This window comes from Prosopis cineraria, unplaced genomic scaffold, assembly GCF_029017545.1.
Source record: "Prosopis cineraria cultivar Desert tree isolate PC_DT_omini unplaced genomic scaffold, ASM2901754v1 PC10, whole genome shotgun sequence".
NCBI classification, from domain to species: Eukaryota; Viridiplantae; Streptophyta; class Magnoliopsida; order Fabales; family Fabaceae; genus Prosopis; species Prosopis cineraria.
The window spans coordinates 33,775,830-33,791,717 of NW_026555341.1; the positions used below are offsets into that span (position 1 = coordinate 33,775,830).

At 29.6% G+C, this 15,888-nt stretch overlaps 1 protein-coding gene across 8 annotated transcripts in view; it reads left to right on the plus strand.

The window, feature by feature from the left end:
* Positions 1-15,355: 15,355 nt before the first annotated feature.
* Positions 15,356-15,888, plus strand: part of LOC129322649 (mediator of RNA polymerase II transcription subunit 25-like) — a 79,551-nt gene continuing 79,018 nt past the window's right edge. For 2 of the 8 annotated variants that reach the window (XR_008596267.1, XR_008596268.1), the window contains exon 1: positions 15,359-15,888. Coding sequence is in view for 4 of the 8 variants with exons in the window: in XM_054968964.1 (XP_054824939.1) it covers positions 15,791-15,888 (98 nt within the window). In the remaining 4 variants the exon portion in view is untranslated. The other 6 variants (XR_008596269.1, XM_054968966.1, XM_054968964.1 and 3 more) reach the window with 5 other exon arrangements.

The window sequence follows — 15,888 nt, forward strand, 5'->3', positions numbered from 1 at the left end:
AAACAAATAACACACAGTCATCAATTGCCAATGCATGTTGGCTCATGATCAAACAAAAAGAAGTCAATATATAAGATCTTATCAATCAACAATTTACATATATACGATCAAATCCTTGTAATCTAAAGAGATTTACCTAAAGAGATTTACCTCATGGTGTCAGTATTATGAAATTATGAATCAATTTTTCATCGATCATGAATAATATCATGTCGATTGCGATCACACACACATTCACACACACACATTTCACAAACATGATTGAATCTAATCTAACATTTTTATGAACACTTTTAGTGTGGTAACTAATGCCAGTTCTAACTTGGATAAGCCTTTTAGGATACAACTCGATCATCCTGAACAAAACCAAAACTTGTGTGATCTCTCTTACATTTCCTTAATTTCATTTTTTTTTACTCTTTTATAGGGAAAGTATATCTTGTTAGAGATTGTTAGAACCGACAGGTAGATTTAAAGTCTGAGTCGTGCCAAGAACACTGTCCTTAAGAGTTATTCTGCCACACTAAATTGTTCACGCGACAATTCCCTAGAATTAAATAGACTCATCCTGCAAATTAAGCAGGGCCACAGAACAACAAAGAACAACATAATATATTCAAGCAACACAATACATAGGAGAAGCTTGAGAACTCTAGAGCTTGACACAGGATACATTGCACTCCCTGGGCTATATATAGTCACAACCAGAAGGTCTCCTTAATAAAGCATCAAACATCAGTTTTAAAATAATTAAAACAAATTAAGCCTCATAACTTGGGCGGTTTTGAACATTAAAATTTTTAAATAAATATTAAACCCTTTTAATGTGATTTGTAACATCCCAATTTAAATTTTAATAGTTAATTTAAATTAATAAAAATTTTAAAAAATATTTAGAGGTAAGTAAATTAGTAGGAGATAATTATTAAATCTAAATATAATTCTAAATTAAAATTAAAAAAAATTAATTAATTAATTAAAAAAATATTAAATTATTATTATTATTATTATTATTATTATTAAAAATAAAAAAGGTATGAGAAAAAAAAGAAAGAAGAAGAAGAGATGCTTTCAGCTGCCATGATTACATATATATAAAAAAAATGGGGAGGAGGGACGCTTTCGGTGTAATGTGTGTACATATATAATAAAAAAAAAGAAGAGAGAGAAAAGAGGAAACAATAAAAAAACATGTGGGACCTGCAGTATTTTTTTTTATAAAACCACCCTCTTTCCTTTGTTTCTTCATTTCTTCCTGTACACGAGCTAAGGCAGAGAGCGAGCGACGCTGACAAAGAGGCTGACTGATTTAGAAGGTGAAGCTCTATAATAAGATACTTCATATGAGATTTTAAATATTCTAAGACTAGGTAAGTATTCTAAACATTTTTCTTAGTCATCTTTTCTCTTTGGTTTCTGATTTTGTGATGGTAGAAAATTTAAAATTTAGAAGAGGGATGAATTTATGTTGAATAAATATGGTTTTGAGATTGTTAGTAGTGTAATAAATATTCTAGAGTATTATTTTATTGATAGAATTGGAATTTGAGGCATTTGAGTTTATCCCTAGATTCCTATAGGTAGATTTTTGGTTAAATCTGAAAATATAAATTGATTTGTTGATATTTATATGATTATTTAAGATGAGAAATAAATTATTATAGCTATAGAATAATGATTCTAGGCTTGAAATCAAGTTTGCAATTTTTGGGTATTTTTATATACGAATTTTTGGAATAAAAAGAGAAATTTTGATATTAGAAAATTATTTGGATAAAATTATTGTGAAGGAGACTATTGAACCAAGTATATAGGTTCAAATATATAAAATTAAATTTTAGAATTCAAGAGACTAAGACTAAATTCTTAAAAAAATGAAATAAAATAAAATAAATACTTAGGTATTAGAGTATGAGTGAAAATTGTGTTAATAATATTATTGACACATTGGGATATGATCAATTGTAGATTAATTTTCTGTTGACACCATTCAAGCTTTGGAAAGCTTTGGAAGTGTTGTAACTTGAGGGGTAACCTTTGACCTCTCAAAGGTTGAGGTAACCAGGGAAAATCTATTTTATGCATTTGTAGGTTAATTAATTAATTATGTTAGTGAAACAAAAGAATATATATATATATATCTAAATTTGAAATAGTTGTTTGTAATGCATGTGACTTTGCTGAAACTCTATGACTTGTGAGTAATGAGATTGATGGTTGATGATTATGTGTACACTTTTAGTTATAAGTTGTGGATTATGCACAGTGATGAAAGTTGATGAGCATGTGGGATAATTTTGAAATATATATATGAGTTTTTGAAATGCATTTTCTCATGAGCATGATCATATGGCGGGAGTTCGCCTTAGTGAAGGAGTTAGCGGTTATACAAAATCGATATGGTACTTGGCTATTAACCAATAATCCTAGGGGTTATAGCCACTACTTACCTTGTAAGGTACTGTAGCATTGTTCCTATTAAGAGACTTGACCCTACTGGCCTACCTAGAGTTTTGGGTAAAGCTAGTTTTAGGTATGATACCTCATAGTGTGTGATTTGGGGGAAACTGTGTTCATAAGTGAGTAAGGTAACTCTGACCCGATAGCCCCTCATGATATGATTAAGGCTTTGGGTAGTCTCACCACATGGACGATCCCTTCCGGTTGTTGGCCTACGGATTTCATGTCAGAGGAAATAAAGGGGGATATAAGGAAGAGATTGATCATGCATATTATTACTATCATGCCATTTGAGTGATTGATGGCTATGTTGAGAATATGATTATAATTATAGAAATGAGAACATGCAGTAATTATGTGAATAATGTATATGTGGCTATTTGTGCAAATTTTATACTTGACTTTATTCTTGAAATTATTTACATGAGTTAAATGTTAATGTGATTAACATGTTATTAATGTAATTTTTTGAATGGTCACCTTGATAAATTTATTGGCCACTTGCATCCATGATTAATTATCATGTATTTGTATAACTTAGATATACCTTGGTTACTGAGTAGTTGTACTCATCCCTCTCTTTTAACATATTACAGGGGCTAGCTCATCTGAGAAGAACAGAAAAAGGAGCATTAGGCCAAGTGATAATAATCACTTTTGTAGGACTCTCTCCTTTTATTTGATATGTGTATTTAGTGTATGATATTGCCAACTAGGATAATATATTCTTGATCCACTTGCATTATGGGTTTTGTGTTGGGGAAAATGTATTTTGGGCCCTGGGGAATGTGGTTTGATGCTTGTGCTATAATTACGGGCCAAAATATTTGTGCAAGTAAAAATAGTTAATATCATGCTTCCGCATATGTTTAATTAAATGATATGAGTTCTTAAAATATTTTAAAGACTCAATCCCTTTATATTAAATAGTTTAAAAAAAATACATGTTAAGAATTCATTTGGGTTAATCTCGTATTGTATAATCCATTTGGGTTAGTCCTTGATTAATCATGATTAGTGTGATGGTTAGTATGATGATTAAGTCCTAATTTAGACGCCCATTACATCATTAAATCAAATAAAAGGTGATTAAAATCCTTCAAAGCTATAACTCCAAGTTGGTAAAAATAAGATTTAAGTAGGGGTTATAGAAATCAATATTATTAAATTATAACAATTCCTTTTGAAATACCCATAAATATTTTATAACATCCAACAATCCCCCACATATTTCAAAAGGAAAAAAAATCAACAAAACTATTTTATATAAATTATTTTGTAACTCAACAAAATAGTTCCCAAAATTTAAGAAAATTGCCCAATATGCCTGGTCCCACATTCAACTCACACGTAGGGGAAATTAATAGATTTCAATTGCATTTGCATGAGCTCACTTCTATTCTAAGCCAATTTAGTTACTCAAGTCCACACCTTAGTATATATGTACTAAGTCCTCCATTCATTATGGGACTTTTCTTTTTGACACAACTACAACTACAACTACAATTGCCCACATGTGTCAAAAAAAAAACCACTATCATTTAAGTTATTCACACGAAAGATAGTCATTTCAAATTTGGTGTCTTTCGACTTGAACCAAACCTAGATTAATAAAACTTAACACACCGAAAAGTCAATGTAACTTTGTTATTGAACTAACAGATCTGAGCGTGTACTAAAGGTCTTATTAATCGAATTATACCCTCACAGTCTCTGCTATTAATGACGGTTTTGCACGTTATCAGCCATGTGCGTGCCTGGTTTTAACAAATGCTCTAGAGATTTTGCCACGATCTCATACCCCACTCCACATTTGTATAGGTGTTTTCATCAAGTGTATCTGCAATGAATACACCATCCATAAGGACTATAAAAACATTAAGAGCTTTTGCTCAACCTCCGTTCAATGCATTTTAGCACTTTCTCAAGCCATAGGAAGGGACAAAAATTCAGTGCTAGCAGAACTAACAAATGACTTGTTCTTACCCATTGAACCTTCTTCATGAGATCTTCAATCACAAAGGTTGGGTTATCATCACCGTTAATTTCAAATTGGCTTAAGTCCCATTTCCCTTGACATTTAAATAATTAAAATTCTTCCCCAGGGGCTAGTTAACGAATCCGTCAGATTTACATCTGATCTCATGTAATCGATTGATATAACTCCCTCTTTCAGCATGCTTAATTGTATCTCAAACAATATTTATATATACCATTATTCTCTTTACAATGACTATTACCATTTGACAATTACAAATCATCGACATAGTTTATGTCAATTTTACTTATAGTAGAATATTCATTGAGAAGCTTCTTAACTACTCAGCCTCATTATTAGCTAACTTTAGAGTAATAAACTCTGGCTCAAATAACATTTTATTTGGCCACTAATAAATTTTTCTTCATCTGAATATAAAATTCAGTTAACATCACTGTATTGTTTTAATACAATGAAAATCCGTCATTCATGGTACCCATATTTATGATACCCCTCAAATACTCAGTCATCTCATCCTTTTATGAGATTACTTGAAATGCTCAATTTTCACGCAATATATGTCATGAGATTAATATTTATTAATGCAACAAACTCTCAAAAATTTGTGTATACACAAATTGAGCAACAAAAATATATCAATTTTTTAAATGACATGTTAGCATAATACAAATTCATCAATACTAAGTGTCGGTTTTACACAACAAAATAATTGCTAAGAAGATTTCTAGCAACTTAGCTTCCAATCCAATTTCTGATTAATGAGCTTGGATTCCACTATGGTCCTATCATTATATCACTACTGAGTGTGGATAGTCACTAGTAGATTTTCTCACATAAATTTATAATTTAATTAATATCCACATATTTTATATACGAGAGTTATAATTCAAACTTTCATTTATTACACATAGAACCACAACACTCATAAACAAATCATTATCCGCAATAATAAATATTTATGTCAAGATAAATAGGTCATTCACCAACTTAAAATATATTTATCTACACTAGATAAATAATTAAATTTTATGCCATCATCACAATGCTTGTTTCAAGCTAAGCTACAAATTGCATAATTAACAAATTTGCCATCATGCAAATAATAGCCTCCTCTTAATTAATTTTTCTCTAAATCACAACATAATAATATCTTGGTATTTATAAAATGAGGCTAATAATTTAGTACAAGGCATGTTTTGCAAAATACCCCCACACTTTTTAATATTTCAGCCACATGTATGAAAAATATTTCCATACCTTATCAATCATAATTCTAATTAAATAAGAATTTCTCATAAATTTTAATCCAAGATAAGCAACGTATGCACACGGCACAATTAGTCCCATAATAATTTTCCTTTAACTCAAATTCTATCATTAAAAAAAATATTATGACACTTATGGGTAACCTTATATCACAAAATAAACATTTCGAATAACTTGATAAAAGGTTTTCAAAATAAATTTCCATCAATGCCATTCATGAACCATTATCTCTCATTACCCAATCCCAACATTTTGTTAATTCCAACTCATAATTCAATATAAACGGTAATTTGTCATGACAATGTTTTATTACAGATTAATGACAGGTATAGCCAAATTAAAACCACAAGCCAGACATAAGGCTAAATCTCCACCTCCATATTCATTTGTTATCATGAACACAAAATTCAAGTAGGAGTCCATTGCTATGAAAATATGATCAACAGTATGCCAATATTAACCTACTACCTCCAATATTTATCCCATTAAAAAACGTGTATCATTGCTAAAAAATTTAAATGCACCACTATATATATAATGCTCTTTCTCTATAGATATAACTAAGAATACATGCATACAAATATATATATATATATATATATATATATAAAATCAGAATCATGCATTGAAAGAAAATTCAATGCATGACATACAGAAATGAAGTGAAATTTTTGAATTAGATAGTTTACCTACATTTAAGGTATACTGCATTTCCTCTTATTATATATGGTCAAATGCTAAATTACCATAAAATTAGCAGAACGTCATGAGCATAACATAACCAACAAAGATTAATTATTGTTTCATGCTTAATGATAAGCATGTATGTATATCACAATAAATCAAAGATATGTAACGTTTTAAATCTTTGAATCATATAATAAATTCTAATCAAATTCCACAATAATTTCTTAACGGTAGAATTTTAAAGCCCATACTATATTCTAATCTATATAATTATTTATTGGCTCAACCTTTTAGCCTGTGTTAAACTCTCGATACGAGAAAACAATTGGAATTGTTTTAAGAAATAATATAAACAAGCAGCCAATGCCCTGCATGCATCCTCTTTATATTTGTCAAAATAAGACCAAGCAAATAAAGCAATGATTACGAGTTCAAGACTCGGCTACTGAAACGCTACTACTAAAAATTTGTGTACTGTGTCATAACAGAATAGCAATTTTCGATGCTCGCCATGGCAATGACTCCCAGAATATAAGAATGACATCAATTAAAACAACAGTAGAGGAAGTAGCTCTTAAGAATGTTGGAGATTGTAGCAACCGGCAAGTAGATTTAAAGTCTGAGTCGTGCCAAGGACACTGTCCTTAAGAGTTATTCCGCCACACTAGATTATTCGCACGACAGCTCCCTATGATTAAATAGACTCATCCTGTAAATTAAGCAGGGCTACAGAACAACAAAGACCAACATAATATACTCAAGCAACATAATACATAGGAGGAGCTTGAGAACTCTAGAGCTTGGCATAGGATACACTACAATCCCTGGGCTATATATAGTCACAACCAGAAGGTCTCTTTAATAAAGCATCAAACATCAGTTTTAAAATAATTAAAACAAATTAAGCCTCATAACTTGGGTGGTTTTGAACATTAAAATTTTTAAATAAATATTAAACCCTTTTAATGTCATTAAATCAAATAAAAGGTGATTAAAATCCTTTAAAACTATAACTCCAAGTTGGTAAAAATAAGATTTAAGTAGAGGTTATAGAAATCAATATTATTAAATTATAACAATTCCTTTTGAAATACCCATGAATATTTTATAATATCCAACATATCTGTGCTCTTTCCTTGAAAAGTTGTGTCCTCAATTGGCCTGATTTAATTTGTAGGGTTCAACTAATAAAAGAGATTGTTTCTCTATAACAAGCCATATCTTTGCCCTCATTAGTTGATAGTGTTCGTGTGTGCATGTGTCTGTGCCCTAATTTCCAGAATAAAATTCAAACCCTTAAAGGTTGGCAAGAAATAGTGTACCCTAATATGGCCCAGCAGAATAACATTTACTATTACTAAGTTTGGCCATCTTACTCTAAGAGGTACAACTCTTTGTGTAGCTATGTCCTCTTCCTTTTATCAGTTTTATTTGAACATGCTCTGGGTAATTTCAATATATATTTATCCTCTTTCTTCTTCTCATCATTATCATCACTTTCTTCTCCTCTTCCTTTTATCACAACTATGGAATGACCAATTAAGTGTGACCTTGAAAACCTCTTTTCTTTATCTCCTTCTCCCACTTGCTGCAGATTCCTAGAAACAACTTCTTCTTCCCCTCCTCTTCTAGAATCTTCTTCATCATCATCTTCTTCCCTTACATCGATATAGGTCTCATTATCGTTATTGTTGTTGTTCTTTATGAATGGCTCTGATCTTCTTGTCTGGTTTTCCTGATGAGATTTTTCCTTTAACAATGAATTGAGATCTGTATGACAAACAAGACATGTCTTGTGAGACTCGAGCCAGAGATCAATGCATTCTTGGTAAAAGACATGGCAGCAAACAGTCAAGAGGCAAAGGAAGCTATCTTCCTCAAATTCTAACAAGAAAATGGCACATTCTAAGCTATAGCTTTTGTTGTTGTTATTGTTATTCTTCCTTTAGAACTCCTTCACAGAGGCGTAGGGAAATGTGGGGAAGATCTAAAGCAGCGCCTGGTCTAGGCCACGAAATAGAGACGAGCCGTCGCCGGCCAGGGTATGAATCTGGCGAACAAGATGGTTGGCGGTAGGAAGATGGAAGGCCCAGGAAAAGAAGTAATTTATGAAACAACATCGACATAAGAAGATGAAGTAGAAACTAACAATGAAATATATGAGGATGTCGAGCGTGAAAGCTATGATCACCGACAAGGTGGTGTATGCAGTTCCCAACGGAGAGGAGGAGGAATGGAAGTTAAGGCCTATTGTAGAATGAGACATTTAGGCCTTTTGACAGAGGCAATGATATAATTTAATCACAACGTGGTAGTGGTTATGGCTAGAGAATTGAAAGAGAGAATATTAGTCATTACTATCATGATCAACACTATCACCATTATCGTCTATGGTTGTTTCTTGAGAACCTTTCGTTCTTGGAAATTCATTGCATGGATGAGAGAAGTTTAGGCCTTTTGAGGAACGAGAATGAAGCAAGGAAAATCAAGATGACGCTGGTATATACTTTAAACTAGTGTGTATTGTGTACATATTTGTGTCACTCTTTTTTTTTTAAATTTCTGATAGGTTTTGAATAATTATATTATTTATAATAATATTTTGTTTTATTTTATCGAGTGAAATATTCGAGTCCCTTACTATCATTTTACTTTTAAAAACATTAATCTTAGTTCAATTCTTTTTAATTTCCCACACACCCACCCACCCACACAGAGTTCAATTTTATTTTTTTATGTCCTACCCACCCACCCACACCCTCCTATTAGAAAAAATCTTATTTGAAACAGTGTTGGATACTAAGTGTGAGCCTTATACTTAGTCTTATATAATTAATGTACTTATGTCTAAATCAAGTCATAAATAAGTGAATCTTATACTATTAATAAAATTAATGATAAGAATTTATTATAGAGTAAATAATTGAGAAAATTACGTATACATCTTGTAAAGTAAATTTACTTACAAATAAGTTTCTCAAAATTTAAAAATCATATCCATGTCCCTTGGGACCTAAATGTATTTTGAAATTGGTGTACAAAAACAATAATGTCCCTATTAAAAATACAACTACTCTACATTTATAATTACTTCATCAATAATAAATAATTATCACTTCAACTTTTTAAAACTGTAACTTCAAATATTCAATGGTCAAATTAATCATATATTACTAACAAAGTTTAAAACTAATTATTTATAATTATTTCATCAATAATTTGTACACATATCCAATAGTTGTAAATTACTATATTAATGTAATATATTTTTAATAGGAATATTATTATTTTTGTACCCTAATTTCAAATTATACTTAGGTTCCAAGGGACATGGATGTAGTTTTTAAATTTTATGGAACTTATTTGTGAATAAGTTTGCTCCATGGGACCTATATGCAATTTTTCTAAATAATTTATAAAAGATTTACATGTTTTTATTTAACTAAAACAAGCCCATTAACTATATAAAACTAAGTATATGAGTTTTTCCTTTCTTGTTAAATATTTTTAACAAGATTATACAATGTTGTTTACTAATTAAAATTTATATTAAATATTTCTTATATTTATTAACCTAACTCTGAAAATAATACATCCTTTGTCTATCTAAATAAATTTATTAAAATATGTGTTATTTAAAATCGTGCTTGTTTCTCACTAAAAAAAATTCTTTATGCATTTGTTGATCATTGTTGTGTATTGAAAAAGGGGGAGATTACAATCAACTGGTCTCAAAAAGAAATTATTATTTTTTTCAACTTATTTAGAAGTCAATCTTTAATATTTTATTTGTCAAATTTCAGTATTTATAAGTAGATGTGACCTATAAGTAATTAGTTTTTTATATGAGACTTATATATAATTTTTATTTAAAAATTTAAAGTAGTATGTTTTTCAAAAAAAATATAATTATTAAATATTAGAAAATGAAAAATAATAAATTATTATATTTTGGGGATTGAAAAAAGTATTTAAAATATTTAAAATTTATTCTTTTTTTATTATCAATTTAGAACACATTTTTCATTAATCGATCTTCTAAATAGGCATGCGAATAGTCAAAAAATAAAAGGAAAAAATTAATCTGCAAGCTCTTAGAATTTTGCTTAAGGTTAAATAGGTACCTTAAAGAGAGGGTTTGATGATGGAAATAGTATATGATAGATCTCAAGTTGATTCATTTATTAGGGATTAGTTTCTAGGGTTAGTAAAAATTAATAAGTTAGAACAATTTTTTTTGGTCGTAAAATAAGTAAGAAAATTTTATAAGTATATTTTCACCATAAAATTGAAAGAATCGAATTTGAGCAAGTTTAAAAAAAAAGTAAAAATTGTTGGAATTAGTAAAACTATTTGATCAAAGTGACTTTGGGCAAATCAACCATCTATTTGTATGATTCTTTGATGGAAAGAAATTAAAAACTTTGTATGTTGTTGCTATTTTTGAAATGATTAAAGAATTTATTTTGTTTCAATCAAGTTGATAGAGTTTTATCTATTATATATGTTAGCTCTTGAAGTTTAAAATTAATAATAAAATATTAAATTTTACAAAAAAAATAATTTGAAGTTTGCAAAAAATTTAATTTAATACTGTTAGCCAAAATTGAAAAAAAAATAAAATCCAATTTAATACATTGTTTACATTTTTTAAATTTTTTTATAAAAATTCTATATGTATAAAAACAATTTAGAAGAGAACCTTATTTTATAAATTTTGAGTTATAAAAACTATGCAATTAATCATAAAGTTATATAATCATTTAATAAAAATAAAAAAAATTAATTTTATTATTTTCAATGAAAAATATAAGGTTTTAATCTTCAGGAATTAAAAAAATGTAAGTTAAATGACAATTTAGACCTTAAATTATAGGTGTAGGGGCGTGTGATTTGAACCCTAAACTTGTATGTGATATATTTTTAACCCCAACACAATTAAACTTACAACAATCTTCCCTTATCATTAAATTAGACTAAAAGTTTGTTGTGTAAGGCTCATATATCATGACATCCCCCTTCTTTCTCAACATCTCTCTTCTCTTGCTACTATTCATAAATGCTAGTAATGCAACATACAACTGAAGCATGCCTCTGGGACGACCATAGATCCCGTTTGGAGCAAGGAGGTGTAACGAAGGCATGAAATTGAAGATTATAGGGTAACAGGCTTGCCTTTAGAATCTAATACATCTTCAAGCTCTACTTGGAATACAGAACCAAAACGTGGTGAAAGTTTAAGATAAATGAGAGAGAGAGAGGGAGAGAGAGATTATAAGTGTGTGAACACACACTTCAAGGGGCTATTGCATGTGTTATAGGTCTATTTATACTTAGAATGCAAGAGTGAGTTTTGACAAAAACTATCTCATTTTGGCATAAAGCCACCAGCTAAGCGCCTTGTTGCAACACCACGATATTAATTGCATTGTTGGCAAAGTTGAGCACTTGTTTGTCGAAGGGAGATGGAGTTAGGGTTGCTGACAGAGGTTCTTCTAATAGTTTGATGTGATGTGAGAGAATGGCATTGATGCTTGAAAGGAACAAGCGAGTACTAGATTAGGCAAACCTTGAGCTCTTCCTTGACAAACTCCAGACACTTTTGATAAGAATTTGTTGAGGTTGAATTCATCCCTTAACTACAATGCATCCGTCATCAGTTGGAGAAAAGAGACTTTGAGAAAGAGGGGGGAGAGGGCTTGAATGTGATGCATCTATCATCAATTGGAGAAGAAAGATGTAGAGAAAGGGGGAAGGGGATGGAGAGGGCTCGACTATCACTAACTAGCTAATTGGAGAAGAGAGAAATAAAAAGAGGGGGAGCAAGAAGGGGTGAGAGAGAGAGGAGGGAAATGTTAGAATATACAGGCCCCATACAACAAATGTTTAGTCCAATTTAACGGCAAAGGTGAGATTGCTCCAAGTTTAATTATTTAAGATTCAAAATATATCACATATGAGTTTAAAGTTTAAATTACCTTTAGGCCTCTAGTTTAGAGTCTAAATTACTATTTAACAATTAATTGATCAAATTATCATGGCTCAATTAAAACAAAAAAAAAACTTTAAGGACTTAATTTAAAATTAAGAAAAACTGTAAGGACAAATAGTATGTTATTCCAAAATAAAATGAACATTTTTCGACATTTATAAAATGAACATTTTCAAGTTAGTATTCTTTGAATTTAATAATTTAATATAAATATAAATTATGATAATGAGTTAAGATAAATATGAAAATCCATGTACAATTGTGTAAATATTTATGTGTTTCTATATTATGCAAAAATTATTCATTTGATCCTTTAATTTTTAGCTTGGTTGTGACTTAATCTTGCAAATTTAACTTATCACGATCTAATCCTTGAAGCTTTGGTTTGTTTAAAAATTTCATCCTTATCATTAGTATATCAAATTGGACCTCATTTATATGTGTCACAAAAGGTGCTCACATGGCATGCTCATTAGCACCCTGTAAGATTTGCATGGCAATAATACATTTAAAAAATAAAATAATCAAATTGGACCTCATTTATATGTGTCACAAAAGGTGCTTACATGGCGTGCTCATTACCACCCTATAAGATTTACATGGCAATAATATATTTAAAAAATAAAAGGGTTAATGGTCAAATAGGATCCTGAACTATTGTCCAAAAATTGCCCTGGACCTTGAATTCTTAAAATATGTAAAATAAACTCTAAACTTTAAAAATCATAGCAAAATAAACCTTGACTATTAACTTTTTAACACCGTTACTGTCTATGTGAGTACTGTAACAATTAAGGTTAAATTCATAGAAAAATAAACCCTGAACAGTACTTGCGTGAACAGTAACGGTGTTAAAAAGTTAACGGTCAGAGTTTATATTATCATGAATTTAAACGTTTAGAATTTATTTTACATATTTTAAGAGTTCAGGGTCTAGGACGATTTTCGAGTAAAAGTTCAGGATCCTATTTACTCACTAACCCAAAATAAAATCATGAAAGGCAAAAAATAAATATGAAATTTGAAGAAAGGGCCGAGACAAGTTTGAGCGTGGGATGAAGAGATAGTAAAATTGAAGGCAGGATTGGAAAGTAAATAATTTGATTTCCAAGTTACTCTGGATCCTTCCTTGAAATAGAAATAGATTGTTAGGGTAACTACTTTGCTTTGTTTTTTTTTGGGTATCTTTGATGTAAGAATGTGATAAAAATTTATAAGAAAACATTGACAAGTCAATGCACGATCCTAGATGGATTTCACGATAACCAAAAGAATTTGATCTCCAAATTACTAGTGGCTGACATAGAAAAGAGATATTTCATCAAAGACATCATGAAAGATTGATGGTTTCAATATGGGTTCATGATGCCAATTATACTTTTAATGCAGGAATCAAGTTTAGAAGATTTTGCTCACAAGGATAATATTGAAGAAGTGGAAAAAAATGGCAAGCGTAGAAAATGAAATTAATATGAAAATTTTGAAAGTGATGAAGGAAGTATTTAAATTGCTCCACTCCAAACTCGTCCTTGCCACCTTTTTAATTTTAAATTTCTTTTTTGTTTTTTTGTGATTATATTTCTTTTAATGTATTGCCATGTGTATCTTTCATGATGTTGATAAAGACATCATGTAAGCACCATTAGTAACATAAGTTGTAACAAATTGAATTTAAAAGAATGAGTTATAATTATAATTATAATTTGAATTAAAAGTTAAAAATGAAATGAACAACTTTTTCTTATAAGTCTATGCTATTTTAGAAACATATCAACACAATAAATATGGAAGAGAATCAAATTTAATATGAGAATTTTATATTCTACAATGATTGTTAATTAAACTTTATCAATTTAAAATACAATGAACACAAATATATATTGAATCTTTATATATTGTAAAGTATGATGAGGTTTGCTATTCACTTGAATAGTAAACTTCCATCAAGTTTTTTTTTCATGGTTAGCTTTTTTTTTTCTATATTTTTATTTTTATATGATTAAAAAAAGATGAAAGAATGTGGGGCTATGATTAAAAATATAATATAAAACCTATAATAAAAATAAATAGTTAATGTGAGGTCATGGTGAAAGAGGTAGATTTGGACACGTTCTTAACTAAAATAAATTATATTACTCTGATTTAAAAAATATTTTTAATTAAATTATATCTTCAATAAATTAATTATTATCTTTAAACTAACATTAAAGTAGCTTTTTAAAAAAATTAGAAATGTATTTTTTTGGATCCTAATTATTTTAAGAATTTAATCAAATATTATAAAAACTCACAAAATATTTTTTTAAAAAATAAGTGATATTTTTTCAAAAATAAAATAAAATAAGTGGCCATAAATTGTTTTTAATTTATTATTCTTAGTCTTTCTCTTTATATTTTCTATTTATTAAATTTTTATAACATCACTTATGAAAAAATAAGCTCATTAAAATCTTCTCTCTCTTTTTCTCTCATTATTATGATTTATTTTTAAATTAAATAATGTGTTAAGATTCTCGTGTGACATGAGTTATAAAATCTAGTTGAATAAAATCAAATGAAGTAATTTTAAAGAAAAAGTTGAGAAAATATAATTACGCTAATTGTCATTGATTTAAAGAATTATATAGGATTTTTCAATTTAAAGGATTTAAATCCAATGTTTTATATTAAATATTTTTATTTTATATATATATATATTAAAGTTAAAAATATCTATAAATATCATGTTATATTGAATATACATGTGCAAATTATGCCTGTATTGCTAGTTGTACAACGTAAAGAACACCAATTTACTATTACAAGTTTTTTATGTCTATTAAATTAAATTTTATATGTGTAATCAAACACGCAGCACTGAAGTAATTTATTTAATTAAAGATAAATTTTGCTTCATCTTTCTTTTTTTTTTTTTTTTGAAGTTTAGATTCTTCCTTAAACCAGGAAGGAAGGAAAACAAAATTCATATCCAAGTTCCTTCTGATTTTACCCATTGTTCACGAACGCGGCGCACCAGGCAAGTCGTTATACTTCTCTCCGCGCGTGATGAGAACAAGAAGCAAGCCTTGTGACTTCTCCGATGAGTTGTTAAATTCGTTATAACCACCAACCTTCCGTTCACAGAGCGAGCGCTGGGTCGCTCTCTTGCCATTGCCGGCTGCGGATTCTCCCTCTTGAATGCTAATTCAAAGAGCACAACTTTAATGCAATTCACCTCTTTCCATTTCTGCTACGCCTTCCGCACAATAAATCTGCCACAAAGCATCGTATAAATACTCACTGTTTCTTTGTATTTCCAGAGAGAATAGGCTGAGGCGAATGAGAGTGATCGTTTGGTTCAGACCTGCTTCACTTTACCGCGTGTCTCGAAGAACTCTGGATCAATCATGTTGGAGAAACAGCTGATTGTCGTAGTCGAAACCACTGCTGCTATGGGGCCGTATTGGCAAACCATTCTTTCGGATTATCTCGATAAGATAATCAG